The 13,990-nt window shown below is 44.2% G+C and overlaps 1 protein-coding gene across 2 annotated transcripts; it reads right to left on the bottom strand.

The window, feature by feature from the left end:
• Positions 1 to 6,194: 6,194 nt before the first annotated feature.
• FCRLA (Fc receptor like A) lies at positions 6,195 to 13,279 on the bottom strand. Of its 2 annotated transcripts, XM_059145972.1 has the most exons (6): positions 13,147 to 13,278; positions 9,784 to 9,801; positions 9,380 to 9,532; positions 8,141 to 8,407; positions 7,386 to 7,670; positions 6,195 to 6,551 (listed from the first exon to the last, which is right to left on the bottom strand). In XM_059145972.1, exons 1-6 carry the CDS (start codon positions 13,271 to 13,273, stop codon positions 6,253 to 6,255), a joined length of 1,149 nt encoding a protein of 382 aa, XP_059001955.1. In that variant the 5' UTR covers positions 13,274 to 13,278; the 3' UTR covers positions 6,195 to 6,252. The 2 variants fall into 2 exon arrangements, with proteins under 2 accessions (XP_059001955.1, XP_059001956.1); XM_059145973.1 differs by lacking the exon at positions 9,784 to 9,801 and having other exon boundaries at positions 13,147 to 13,279.
• Between the last annotated feature and the right edge of the window lie 711 nt (positions 13,280 to 13,990).

Here is a 13,990-nt window from a genome sequence, read left to right on the forward strand (position 1 = left end):
GAACCTGAATTCTCATGTAAATACTTAATGAATTTTCCAACCTGATTGTATGTCTCCTTGGACGGTCTCCTATCCTCACCTGTGGTCTTAGAGTACCAAGCACCTCTTTGCTCTGGGACTGTGGCAGGGAGGAAAAGGACAATATGTTAAATACTGTCAACTCCCTTCAACAGTCTTCTCCCTCTTGCTTGCTGATAGCGACTACTCCACTCCGAGAATTCCCTCATGGTTGTTCTTTGTATGGCAGCTTTTGTTAAAAATGCAAGTGCCCTGGTGGCTCAGTTGGTAAGTATCCAGGGACTAAGCCCCACATTGGGCTCCCTGCTCTGTGGGAAGTCTGCTTCTCCCACTCGCGCTCCCCCTTCCTGTATTCCCTCTCTCACTGTCTCTCTCTCTCTCTGTCAAATAAATAAATAATAAAATAAAAAATATTTTTAAATAAACATATAATATATTTTTATCCCCAGGGGTACAGGTCTGTAAATCGCCAGGTTTACACACTTCACAGCACTCACCAAAGCACATACCCTCCCCAATGTCCATAACCGCACCCCCTTCTCCCAACCCCCCTCCCCCCAGCAACCCTCAGTTTGTTTTGTGAGATCAAGAGTCACTTATGGTTTGTCTCCCTCCCAATCCCATCTTGTTTCATTTATTCTTGTTTCATTTATTCATTTTATTTTAAAATAAAAATATTTTAAAAATGCAAATGGCTCTTAGGGAAATGTGGTTGGTCATTTAAGGTAGGCTGGCCATTTCAGATCCCGTTTGTGGACTGATTTTAATAAAACACAGTCATATATGGATCTGTAAACTCATAGGGCTCTGAAAAGCAGGGACCTGATTACACCAAATATTCATGAAGTGTATAGTTTTCCTGAAAATCTCTAGACTCATCGATAGACTGTGATCAGAATCTGGCTTGAAGCATCTCCCACCCAATGTATCTTTATTCCGGGCTTCCTTCTGTATTTCCCCCCATGTTTGATGTTTTTCTCCATCCAAGACTTTTCCCGGCAGAATTTCTAATTCTTCACCTCTTTACTGTGCAGAGATGTAGCAGTTATCACTTGTTACCTGAGCAATTCTTGGAAGCCCTTCATGACGTAATTTGTGGACAAGATACGCCATCTTCTGCTAAGAATTCGGATGACCAAAATGTTCTCAGTGACGATGACAGTACTGCTGCTGCTGACCATGACGGCGACAGTGCCTCCTTTCTCTCCGTGAGTGCTGGAGCAGGGAGCCCCTGAGCCCACAGACACCCCATTCCTGTGTTTAATCCTGACAAGGGGCCATTGAGGATGATGATTAGTAACCGAGGCGGTAGAGCTGGGATTTGAGTAGAAGTCCATCTCACTCCAAAACGTGCGCTGTCTCTCCTGCTCACAGCAGCTTGTCCCCCAGACTGTTCAGGTCCCCTCTCCAGGTCTATTATTCATTTTTTACCTCTATGTACACTGCCCTTCTCCTCTGCCCCCCACGAGTACCCATGGCATGATGCTTTTCAGATGTACCCGATACACACACGTGTTCATCCCTGAGGAATGTCTCGTGTTATTGATCTACATAAATGGTATTGTGTTCTAGGCATTATTTTCTCTTTTAGAGAAAAAGCCAGAGGTAAGAGGAGTTTGCCCAGTCCCCTACCCCCTTCCCCGTTTCTATGACTGAACTGGGATATCTCATCTCATCTTCAGCTGTCCTGCTTCTCAGGCCTTTGGACTCAGACTGAATTACATCTTCCTGGGTCTCCAGCGGCAGACACCCCATCGTGGGACTTCTCAGGCTCCATAATCTCATGAAGCAATTCCTCATTCTCTCTCTCCCTCTCTCTCTTTCTCTCTGAGCCTCTGACAACCACCATTCTACCATCTGCTTGAGTCTATTTTAGATTCCACACATAAATAATATTTGCCTTTCTGTGTCTGGCTTATTCTGCTTAGCGGAATGTCTTCCAAGTTCATCCATGCTGTTGTGAGTGGCAGGACTCTGACACATGCACATGCAAGTCTCACGTTTCCTCATCCCTTCCTCTTCGATAGACGTTTAGCATTTAGGTCGTTCCCACACTTTGGCTACTGTGAACAGTACTGCATTGAGCTTGGGAGTGCAGGTATCTCCTTGAGATAATGATTTTGTCTCCTTTGAATATGACTCCAGAAGTGGGATTCCTGCTCATAAGATTGTTCTTTATTTTTTAAAAAGATTTTATTTATTCATTTGAGAGAAAGAGAGAGAGAGAGAGAGAGAGAATGCATGAGGTAGGGGGAGGGGCAGAGAGGGAGGAAGAGTCAGACTCCTCCTGAGCAAGGAGCTGGACTCGGGGCTCCATCCTAGGACCTGGACATCATGATCTGAGCCAAAGGCAGATGCTTAACCATCTGACCTGCCCTGGAGAACTTTTTTTTTTTTTTTTTTTAGGGTTTATTTATTTATTTGAGAGGGAGAGATAGAGAAAGAGTGAGCAAGCAAGGGAAGTGACAGAGGGAGAGGGAGAGAGAGAATCTCAAGCAGACTCTGACCACAGAGCCCTACAAGGGGCTCGATCTCACAACCCTGAGATCATGACCTGAGCCAAAACCAAGAGTTGGCCACTTAACCCACTGCACCACAGTGTCCCTCATAAGATAGTTCTATTTTTAACTTTTTAAGGAGCCCCCCATACTGTTTTGTACAGTGGCTGCACCAGTTTGCATTCCCACCAGCAGTGCACAGAGCTCTCTCTCCTCCAAATTCTCATCACTACTTCTGACTTCTTGTCTTTTTGATACTAGCCAGTCTCACAGGTGTGCAGTGTATCTCCTAGTGGTTTTGATTTGCATTTTCCTGATGACTGGTGATGTCGAGCGCCTTTTCACATACCTGATGGACATTTTTTGGTTTTATTTTGAGAAACGTCTATGTAGGTCCTTGCCCATTTTTAATTCAAGTTATTTGGTTTTTTTCCTATTTAATTGTAAGAGTTCCTTATATATTTCGGATGTTAATGCCTTATCAGATAAATGGTTTGCAGATATTTTCTCCCATTTCATAGATTTCCCTTTCACTGTGCTTACTGTTTCCATTGCTGTGCTGTTGTTGTGGATTTTTTTTCCCTCACAGATGTATAACAGAATAAAGGAACATGTAGCACAATCAACTTATGACTTTATAAACTTCAGTTGAACTCTTCTTTGAAAACCAAGGTCATGTTAAATTTATTTTTTTATAGCACTTTTTTTTTTCTAACAACACAATACTCCATATACAACTGTCAAATTAAATGAAGATTCTTCAGTATTGAAAAAAAATTAGCTATTTTGTCTGACCTGATTAAGATTGGGGAAAATGTGTGAAACACACAGTCATGACTTTCAGGTCAACAAACAAAGGTTCACCAAATTCAGTAATACTGAGGGTACACTGGGGCAGTCTTTAACAAGTTGGAATGATTACATGAGGAGGAGCAATAGAGGAAAGAACTACTCCACATAGTAGGTAACGAACTTGGCTTTTGTTACATCTGAGAAAAAATAAAGGCAGCAAACACATAGGAATTTGAAAATAATTTAGAGAATATATATATTTAAAGGAAACCTAAATTCTTACTCAGAGAAGATTTTTAAAATTACTAATAATTTATATGTACCTATGTGTTTCTCCCTCGTGGTCTCCCCAGTCAGCCTGTCAAGGTAACTAATACCCTGATCTTGGTGTTTCCACATCATGCCTTTTAAAAAGTTTATCCTATGCTAGTATAAGTGCCTAAATAATATATTCTTGTACTAATTTTTAAATTTCTATAAAGAGTGTCTTGCTATGTGGTATCTTTCCCCTCAATGTTATATTCCTGATATTTTTTATATTGCTTGATTTTAGCTATGGTTTAATTTTTTTACTGTTGTATAGTATTCCACTCTGAAAATAGCACAGTTTTCCCATTTTTCTGTTGGTGGACAACTGAATTGATTCCAAAGTTTTGCTTTTACAGATAGTGCTATTATGAACATTATTATACTTGTCTTCTGATACACATACACTAAAATTTATTTTGGGCATATACACCCAGGCACTGGATTCAACTTCACAACATAGTGGTTGTGCTTGCTATCTAACGTTGACTTCAGAGACAAAAATCTAACATGGATGCACTGGGACTTCTGTGGGTTACAGAATCCTAGACTTCACAGCCATAAACCCAACCCAGTGTAACAATTCATCTCCCCCACCCAAACTCCCCAGGCTAGAGGGGCAGAAGGAAACAAGTAAATCCCTCCCCCCATTCTTTCAGCTCTGTTCTTGCCTTACCCCTGATGATGGGAGATCCTTTTCTTGAGGCTTCCAAGTAGTTGACTAGGCTAGTTCCCCCAGAGCAGAGTCTGGAGATTTTGCTGATGTCAGACATGACACTCATCCTGTAAGGTCCAGCTTAATTTCGATCTCCTTCTAGGTATCATCCCTTATCCTGGCCCAATTCAATTCAACTAACAGAATTTTAGCGCTTAACTATATCTCATTAAACTAGACACCAAAGAATCAATGTGGCACAAAGAGGTCAAGGAGCTCTCAAAGAGCTCACTCTCCAAAAGAAGTAAGGTTAAAAAAAAAAATCAGATGCAGTGCGAAGATAGAGGCGTACCTAGACACATGGATGAGGAGTTCAGAGCTGACACTTATCTCAGTCAGCTGTATCCATGACTTCCTTCCTGGATCTCTGATAGCTTTTCTTATCTGTACACAGATTCTTTATTCAGCATGAGAGTTTACATTCATGACAATGGTACCATTTGCTGAAATCAACCCCACGTGAAATGGTTCTAACATAGTATATCCAGCATGGTCCTCTGGCAATTGAGCTTCCATGTTTTCAAATCCACCAAAGTCAAGAAATACCTTTGGTCATCATTTCTTGCAACTCCCATTCACACAACTGTGAGCTGATCCTCTCAGGCTGCAAAGACGTTTATCAGCCTTTTCCAGTTCCCAGCTGCCTCCTGATCCTTCCCCCTGAAGGTGTTAGGAACCACCATAAAACTTGCATTTTGGAGAGTGCTAGGAACCACCATAAAACTCATATTTTAATATCCAGCATGATTCTATTCCTTTGTTTCCTTGTGGCATGTCTGGAGTGATCACACGCACATTTTTGTAAATCACTGTGGGTCAGTATTGCACAGAATAAATGGCACAAACAAAAAATAAGGTGGATAACATCATACCACATGATTTAGGATAACATGGTAGAATGCTCATTGACTGAGGTCATTCTAAAATGGTGTGCAAACCCATTGACCAAAGGTTACTGTAGAGTCTGTCAACCTATCTTTCATTGGCTGTGACTGTACAATAGAGTCCAAATGCAGAAAAAAGCATCATTATGTACCAAAATAAACTCAAATATGCCTTTAAAAAATATTTCAGAGACAAGTATATTAAAACCGAAAATTGCTGTTTTGGCAATGTTATGCTTGATCATGTATTTCTGAGTTTAGTAGGATCCTGTGGGAAATTTTTACACACCCTCCTTTTATTGCTTTATGGAAAAGCATATTACTGCTCCTTTATCCCAAAGTCTAAACCCTCTGTAGACAGAGACACTATCTAATCAGTATACTTAACATAGCACAAATTTTGATAGGTCATAGAGGCCAACAAAATACTAGCATGTAATTAATATCTGCTGAATGATGCTGGAGGGGGCGGCAAGTAGAAGAAGCAAGGGGCCACCCCAGAGTCTAACACCTAGCTTCCATAAGGCTGAAGTTTCTTAATCTCAGCACTACTGACCACTTTGGGCGAGATACTCTTCTGCTGTGGGGGCTGTCCATAGTGTTATTTGACGGTTAGCAGCACCTTTGGCTTCTACTCACTAGATGCCGATGGCACTACCCCCACAATGTGAAGACCAAACATGTCTCTAGACATTGTCAAATGTCCCCTTTGGTGGGGGTGGGAGATGGCCTCCAACTGAAACTGCTGCATTAAATCCATCTCGCTGATTTTCTTTCAGTCACCAGATTCTGGTCTGAGCAAAGGAAGGTAACCCCTGGTCACAGAGATCAGAACCTAAGTTATGAGCGACCATACAATTATGGCTAAATTCTGAGGATCACTCTGTGCACATTTATTTATACTCACCCATCTCTGTTACTCTAACAAAATACTAGGCAATTTGTAAGACTATTTATGTGTGTGTAAAGGACAGAAAGAGGAAAAGTAGAAAAAGTCAAATTTATTGGGAGTAGTTGAGCAACACTGCAAGTGAATTATTTACTCATATTTGGCAGAACCCTTTGTGGTCTCAAGCTTCAGGAGGGCAGATAAGTTCCTCAGTTCTGTGACCAGGTGACCGAGGAGAGCTCTCATATCCTGCATTTGTTTGAGAAGAATGCCCATCTGGTGATACAGATGGGGATCTGACACCTGCGCAGGAGCGGAGAAGCCTGGATCCTTTGAAGGGGTGGACAGTGGAGGCTGAGGTCCAGGGGAGGCTGCTGGAGTAGGTTCTGGAACAGCTGATTTCTGAGGAGGTTGATTCAAGGTGGGGGGTGCAGTCGAGCTGGAGGGACCTGCATTTTGGGGTAAGAGGCAGATATTATCAGAGTGAAGTCTGACTCTGGCCCTAACCTCATATTCGTGGTCAATCTTTCTTGTTTTCTGAAAGTAGCTGCAGCAGACAGCTGAAGACTCCCTCATGGTCAAAATTGGAATCTGAAGCTTGGCTACCTCAGTTTGAAAATCTTTAGTGATGAGGCTTCATCATTATAGGGCCTATTGATATTAACCAATTCTTACTCTATCAAGGCAGAACCTAATTCTGGACAGTGTGGATGCGGTCACTGGTTCTAGGTCAACATCTTCACTGTATATGACATTAGTATAATTCCTCGTCTTTGTGCCAGCCTTCCGTGTTTTGAGGACACCTCCACTGGCCCCTTGGGTCAACTCCTCTTCAAGATGAGTATCTTCTGCTCCCTCCATTATTTTTCTTATGACATGGCTTCAAGCCCTTCATTGCCCTGGTTACCGCCTCCTCTGGATATATTATTTCAGGTCAAGTGCAGCCTTTTTAATTGGGGGTCCCTGAACTGAACATAAACTCCAGAGTACCTCATCTTCATTCTAGATACTATATTCCTGTGGATTCCCATAGTTCATGTAGGGAGCAGAAGGTCTATGGGACAGCAGCTGTGGAGCTGGCTCAGGTCTTGGTTTGGTGAGTTGTGCACCGTGGTCTGAGAAAGAAGTTCCCTATCTGTGTTCTCTTCTATCCCCAGGGACTCTGGCTTATTATTCCTGACTTCTCTGTGTCCTTCTTAACCTACTTATACCAAACCCCAGCTCATGCACTCAGTCTTCTCCCTCACTTTTCATACACATCTGACAAACATGCACTAACTTACCCTGTACCCGGATCTCCAGCTTGGAGCTCTGTTTCCAAACTTGGTTGTCCTCAGTGGCTGCCTCACACCAGTAGGACCCAGAGTGTGCCTCTGAAGCTGTGGGGATCTGTAGTTCTGGGGAGAGGCCTCTGTCACGCACTATCCTGCTGTCCTTATAGAAGGAGTAGAAGAGGCGGGCAGTTGACCTCTGCAGGGGCAGTTTTGTCTGACAACTCAAGGTCACCGGGTCTCCATATTGAGGCTCAGCTGAGGGGGTGGCTCTGAGAAGTGGGACTGGAAATAGTTCTGAGAGAGAGAGAGGTGAGAAAGAAGAGCTCAGCCATCATACATTTAGGTGGACCCATGCCAGGCAAAGAACCCAGCCACAGTTTCTTCCCACTATTTCCATCAGTAATAAACACTCTTAGCAAAGTAGGATCGGAGCCTTTCAAATCTTCTCTCTCTTCAACTAAACAAGATTAGGAAAGACCCAGAGATGGACAAATCTGACAATAGTCCAGATGCCCCATCAGTGAACACTGGGAAGCACAGATCTGTAGGATAGAGCTGTGGGAAACACACTGGGCTTGGAGAGGGCTGAATGACTTGAGAATGTAATACTGAGATGCTGTCCCTCCTGAAACCCAACTTGGGCATTTTCCAGCAACCTGTTCCTTAGCCTTCGGTGATCTTGCCACCTCCAATGACAGACAGTCTTGGTCCCTCTGTGTCTCTCCACCTGCCCTTGTCATAATTACATTCCCTTCAGCTCTTACCTTGGACCTTGATGGCCACAGGAGATGCTGTTTCTGGGCTCCCAGGACCAGGGCTTCTGAAGATGCCACTGCAGTGGTAGTGCCCACTGTCAGCCTCTCGTACCACAGCAATGGAGAGTTCCTTCTTGGGTCCAGGAGGACCCATTGCTGAGCCATCTCGGTAGAAGGTCACTTGGGTCAATGGCCAGTCTTGCCAGGCCTGGCAGCGTAGAATCAATGGATCTCCTTCAAATATAGGGCTGACTGGACCTTGGAGGATCAGCCAGTCTGTGGCCCAAAGCAAGAGTTGAGTGTGACCCATTGTCTTCCTTGGGAGTTCCCCGTGCTACCCACATAGACTTCTCCCTAAGCTTTCTCTGAGAGTCCAGTTAATTCTTGCCCTAGTTGGGAAAGCAGAACAAGTTCTTTAAGGACTAAGACTGAGGGAACCCTGGCTTTTGTGGGCTGAATATGGCGAAGAAGGCACAGTAGTCCCCCCTCATCCATAGTTTTGTTTTCCATGGTCAACTGCAGTCCAGAAGCAAATGATCCTCCTTCTGATATATCATCAGAAGATCAATAGTATGGGGCACCTGCATGGCTCAGTGGGTTAAAGCCTCTGCCTTCGGCTAGGGTCATGATCCCAGAGTCCTGGGATCGAGCCCCACATCGGGCTCCCTGCCTGGAGAGGGCCTGCTTCCCCCTCTCTTTCTCTCTGCCTGCCCCTCTGCCTACTTGTGATCTCTGTCAAATAAATAAATAAAATTTAAAAAAAGAAGAAGATCAATAGCAGCCTAACACAAGGCCTAGTCATTCCCCTCCCTTGCCTTATCAAGTAGGCATTTTATCATCTCACATCATCACAAGATAGGTAAGTATTAGTACAATAAGGTATTTTGAGAGAGGGAGAGACCATTCTTATAACTTTTACCATAGTACATTGTTATAACTATTCTATTATTAGGTATTGTTTCTAATCTCTTGCTGATCTCTTACTGTGACTAATTTATATTTTATCATAGGTATGTATGTCTAGAAAGAACAGTATATTTAGGCCTTGGTACTCTCTGCAGTTTCAGACATCCACTGGGGGGTTTCGGAACATATCTTCCATGGATAAGTGGGGGGGGGGGAGCTACTGTATCTCATCCCATGGCCAGTTTCCTAGGGGCAACTTCCTGAGTGGTTGGCGGGCTGAACAGGCAGGTTTGGGAAATGGGAGAAAGAGAAAGAGAAGGCCTGTACTTCCCGAGACCTCACCGTATGACACAATCAGATGGAAGGGTTTACTGAAAGTGTAGCCCTTGACCTGGAAGTCAACTTCCCCTGGGGCTGTGAAGTCCTCCTGGGAATCGCAGCTGCTGTCCTGGGTCCTGACCGGTCCTTCACATTGCAGCATCTCAAAGCGGGCAGCTGAGGAGGGCATGGTTTGAGAACCAGAAAACAATGTTGTGACGTGGAGGAAGAAGACAGAAGACTTCCCTCCACAAGGGAATCTCCAGGGGAATCATCCTTTTTAGAATGAAAAGGGGAAGATGCCAAAACCTATTCGGGTCTCTTGACCCAGTACTTTAAACTTGATTCACTGGCTTTCCAGGGTTTTCAGTGAATGGACTGTGGTATGAGGAAGAGGGCAGGGAGAGAATGGCAGAATGTGAACTCACCAGCATGACATCCAGCTGCTGGCACAGGAAAACAGAGGCCAAAGGCAACGATGACCCCAGAGCAAGCAGTCACAGGACACAAGGGAAAGGCAGATGATCAGATTTTAATACTTACTGGGAGGTGTTTAATGTACACCACACACCACGAGACACTTGTACACATGATTTTACTTAGTCTTGACAAGTTTTCTAGGTATGTGATTTCATGTCCCATTTTATAAAGTTAAGAGAAACAGGCTTAGAATAGTTCAATAACTTACCCCAAAATTCAAAAGGAGTAGGGAATGGAGCAAGAAAGAAAGGTTGTCTGAGTCCAGAAATCAGTGTTCTCTTCACTTCACTGTTTAGACTTGATCAGCTGCAGGTCTCAGACCTTCCTTGGGGATTTCCTTCCAGATTTTCATTCTCCCCAAATTCCCTTGGCTCTCCATCCATGAATATATCATCTACCCATGAGCTTTCAGGACCGAGTGGTGTCTCCTCCCTCGCTCCCTCCCTTCAGGTCTTCATTTTTCAGCTGTCTCTACCTTGATGCCCACTGTCCCCTAAACTTTCCATGGCAGCTGTAGAGCCCTTCCAATGTCCTTCTCTCTGATCCGAACCTCTGTTCCCAGTCTGTACTGGTAACCGTGGAACAATTCTTTCTTTGCTTCAAGGTTGAATCTTCTCACTGCTTCTCCCCCATCTCTCTCTTCGCTCCATGCTTGACTCAAGCAAGGTAATTTCCATTCTTCCCATTTTAATTCCTGCTTCTTGTCCCTTAATCTCTCTCCCCTTCTTCCAGCCCCACAACCGTTCCCATACACTCAATCCTTCACTCCATTCTTTCCTGATCCACTTGCCTTCATTCCACTTCTGAAAGCCCAAAACTCTTCTTCTACCCTGTAACTTCCCCTAGCAAGGTCCTTTTCCACTTCCTGATTTTCACTGCATCAGTACCAGGTGTTTTCTTGAGATCCTGCTTCAGCTCCCCTCGCCACCCCGCTGCTACCTTTTTCAGTTCCTCTGCTATCATTCAACTAGACTTAGCCTCCACTCCATTTTGAAAATGAACTTGTGGGTTGCCAGGCACTTTCACTCAGTAAATTATGTGGTAGGTATTAGGCTCATTTTATGAATAAGAAAATGGCATTAGAGGGACACCTGGGTGGCTCAGTTGGTGAAGCATCTGCCTTCAGCTCGGGTCATGATCCCAGGGCTCTGGGACTGAGACCTGCATCAGGCTCTCTGCTCAGTGGGGAGTCTGCTTCTCCCTCTCCTGCTACCCCTCCCTGACCCCAGCTTGCACTCACTCACTCACTCTCTCTCTCAAATAAATAAAATCTTTTTTAAAAAAGAAAATGGAATTAGAGATATAAAAAGTGAATTTTCCAAGGTGACACAGAGCTAGTTAATAGAAAAACAGCATGAAACCAGAGCATCTGGAGTTCTTGCCACGATATCAGTGCTGTGTCTTCATACAGTCACCCAGTCCTGTTTCTACTCCAGTAAAAGGATTCAACAATTTTTTTTTTAATCAGGGACAAAGCAGTTGCTAAAAATTCAAACATAAATTTGACAAGGTTAAAAAACAAAAGCAAAAAGAAAAAGCGCTGTCCCTGTCTACAAATAACTCAGTTTGGTGGACAGCAAGGTCATATGAGGAGATGATTTCATGAGGAGGAAGGTAATAACAAAGACACGCAACAGGCAGTCACTGGGGCTGAAAGAAGAGTTCAAAGAAGCTTCCCTGGAAGATGGCAGCCATGCGGAATCTTCAGGGGATGCCCAAAAGTTTGTGAATGAGAGGGAATGGGGCCATGGAAAGAGATCATTTCAAGTAGAGGTAGGAGTTTGAGCGCAGCTTGGAGATAGGGAAGAACGTGGTGTGTGAGTGGATAAATACCAGCCGGTTGGGGCGTATTTCAGGGCAATATGCAGGCCTCCAGGATAACAGCAAAGACTGAAGTGCTAAATAGGAACTAGGCGATGGTGGGCCTTGTGTGCATTGGCTGCAGAGCGCAGAATCCATTTCAAGGGCACAAGGCTGAGACACAGAGGTTAGTCAGGAAGTTACTGGACTATCCAAAGTCCACAATGATGAGGGCTTTTCCTAGCATCCCATTAGTTCTGTCTTTGAGAACAGTTTAGAAGATACACTTTGCCAAACTTGCTGATTGATTATATGCAGAGGATGAAGAGGGAGGAGTCTAGGTGTTCTCCCAAGTTTTTAGCCTCCATGCCTGGGTGGGTAGTTATGAACTGAGACAGACACAGTGAAAGATGAAATTAGGGAGAGGTAGGGGCCAAGAGGACAGCTCTGGTAATATTGGACTGAGATACCTGTGAAACATGCAGATAGATATGTTTTGTGCAAAGTTGGATCTTTGTGAAACTCAAAAGCACAATTAGGGTTGGCGATATGACTTTGGACTCTTAAGTAGATAGCTGAAGTGGCAAAAATGATACAGATAAATGAACTCACTAAGGAGATTGTGTAAAGAGTGTAGGGTAGGGAGGCAGAAATGCAGCAGTAGAAAACACCAGCCTATAAAGGGAAGAGAATAGAAGCCACCAAAGAGACAAAGACAGGTACATGGAGTGCAAGGATAAAATGGCATGTGGACAAAGACTCATACATGGAATGCAAGGAGAAAATGGCATGTTGAAATTAGGCAAGCAGAGAATGCCAAGAAAGAATAAGTGACCAGGGTGCCTGGGTGGCTCAGTGGGTTAAGCCGCTGCCTTCGGCTCAGGTCATGATCTCGGGGTCCTGGGATCGAGTCCCGCATCGGGCTCTCTGCTCAGCAGGGAGCCTGCTTCCTCCTCTGTCTCTCTGCCTACTTGTAATCTCTCTCTGTCAAATAAATAAATAAAATCTTTAAAAAAAATAAATAAATAAAAATAAAAATAATAAAAAAAAAGAATAAGTGACCAACACTGCTCAGTGCAGCAGACAAGTCTAGCAGCAGAAAAACAAAAGTGTGGGCAGTGGTGCAGTCAATATGGAAGTCATTGCACCCTAGGCAAAACTGTTTCCAGTGGAAGCCAGACTGGGAACACTGAGGTATGAGTGAGAAGTGAGGAAGTGCAAAAAGCAAGTGCAAACTACTCTTTCAAGAAATTTGAGAAAAGGAAGGAAAAGGTTCAGATGGTAGCTCAATAGGGTATTACAGTCAAGGACACCTTAAGAATGGAAAAGGCTTGAAGATTTTTATATTCAGAAAGAGCCATTCCATCCAGCACACCAGACATTCTAATACCTATCCTTCATTTCCTACCTGCACATTGCTTCTCTGGACCAAAGTCAGTCCACGTATCTTTCCATTGATCAAAGTCAGGCATATCTCCAGTCCCACACCAACGTATGAACATAACACTTACCCAGTAGCATCTGTACTGCCCAGAGCATGGTAGGAGAAAAGTAGAGGACCCCAGCTGTGAGGACACAGCCCAGCTTCATGGTGACTCTGTTTAGGTCTTCTGCAGCCTCTAACACACTGATTTTCATCAACATGAAACCTCTCAAATTAGAAAAGAGGAAGTAATCTAACTGTCTCATCTCCTTGCATCTGGGGCCTATTTTCAACTTCGTGATTGGCTTTCCCCAGTCAGATTTGGCTAGGTTGACCCCAGCATCATCTACACCCTTAGGGTTGTGGATGAAGTATCAGCACTCTCAGTTGTTCAAGAACTCCCCCACAGAGCTCAGAGAACTTCCCAAGCACACAATTGTCTGATATCCTTCTGGACTTCATGACACCCTGGGAAGGGCCAGTGCAACAACCCTTCATTTCACTGGTGAACCAACTGGGGACAAGAGGGAGGAAACTGCTTAAAGGCAACACGGAAATTCCCTGGGAGAGCAACGATGAGAATTCGCGTCCTGCCCTATCTTGCTCCAAGGCTTCTATGTTTCTAGTGACCAGACTGTCAGAGGGGGAAGTAGGTTGGTAATGGCACCCGATCAGATATCAGATTAGTCCCTTGAGCGCTCCAACCATCCAAAGCCCTCATAAATTTGTACGCAAATTTCTCTATTCTCATGTCTCAGCTCTCTGTTTCTGCAGCAAGATTAAGGCTATTCAGCCTCAGAGGAAATCTGAGTATGAGGCAGGGAGAGTCCCCTGGGAACAGGAGAGGAAAGAAGAAAATTGACTTCCAGTGGACATAGCAGTAAGCCCAGGGCTCAGGCTCAGGGCCAAAGCTTGAGCCACTGATCCTGGGG

Source organism: Mustela lutreola, chromosome 14, assembly GCF_030435805.1.
Source record: "Mustela lutreola isolate mMusLut2 chromosome 14, mMusLut2.pri, whole genome shotgun sequence".
In the NCBI taxonomy this organism is placed as follows: domain Eukaryota; kingdom Metazoa; phylum Chordata; class Mammalia; order Carnivora; family Mustelidae; genus Mustela; species Mustela lutreola.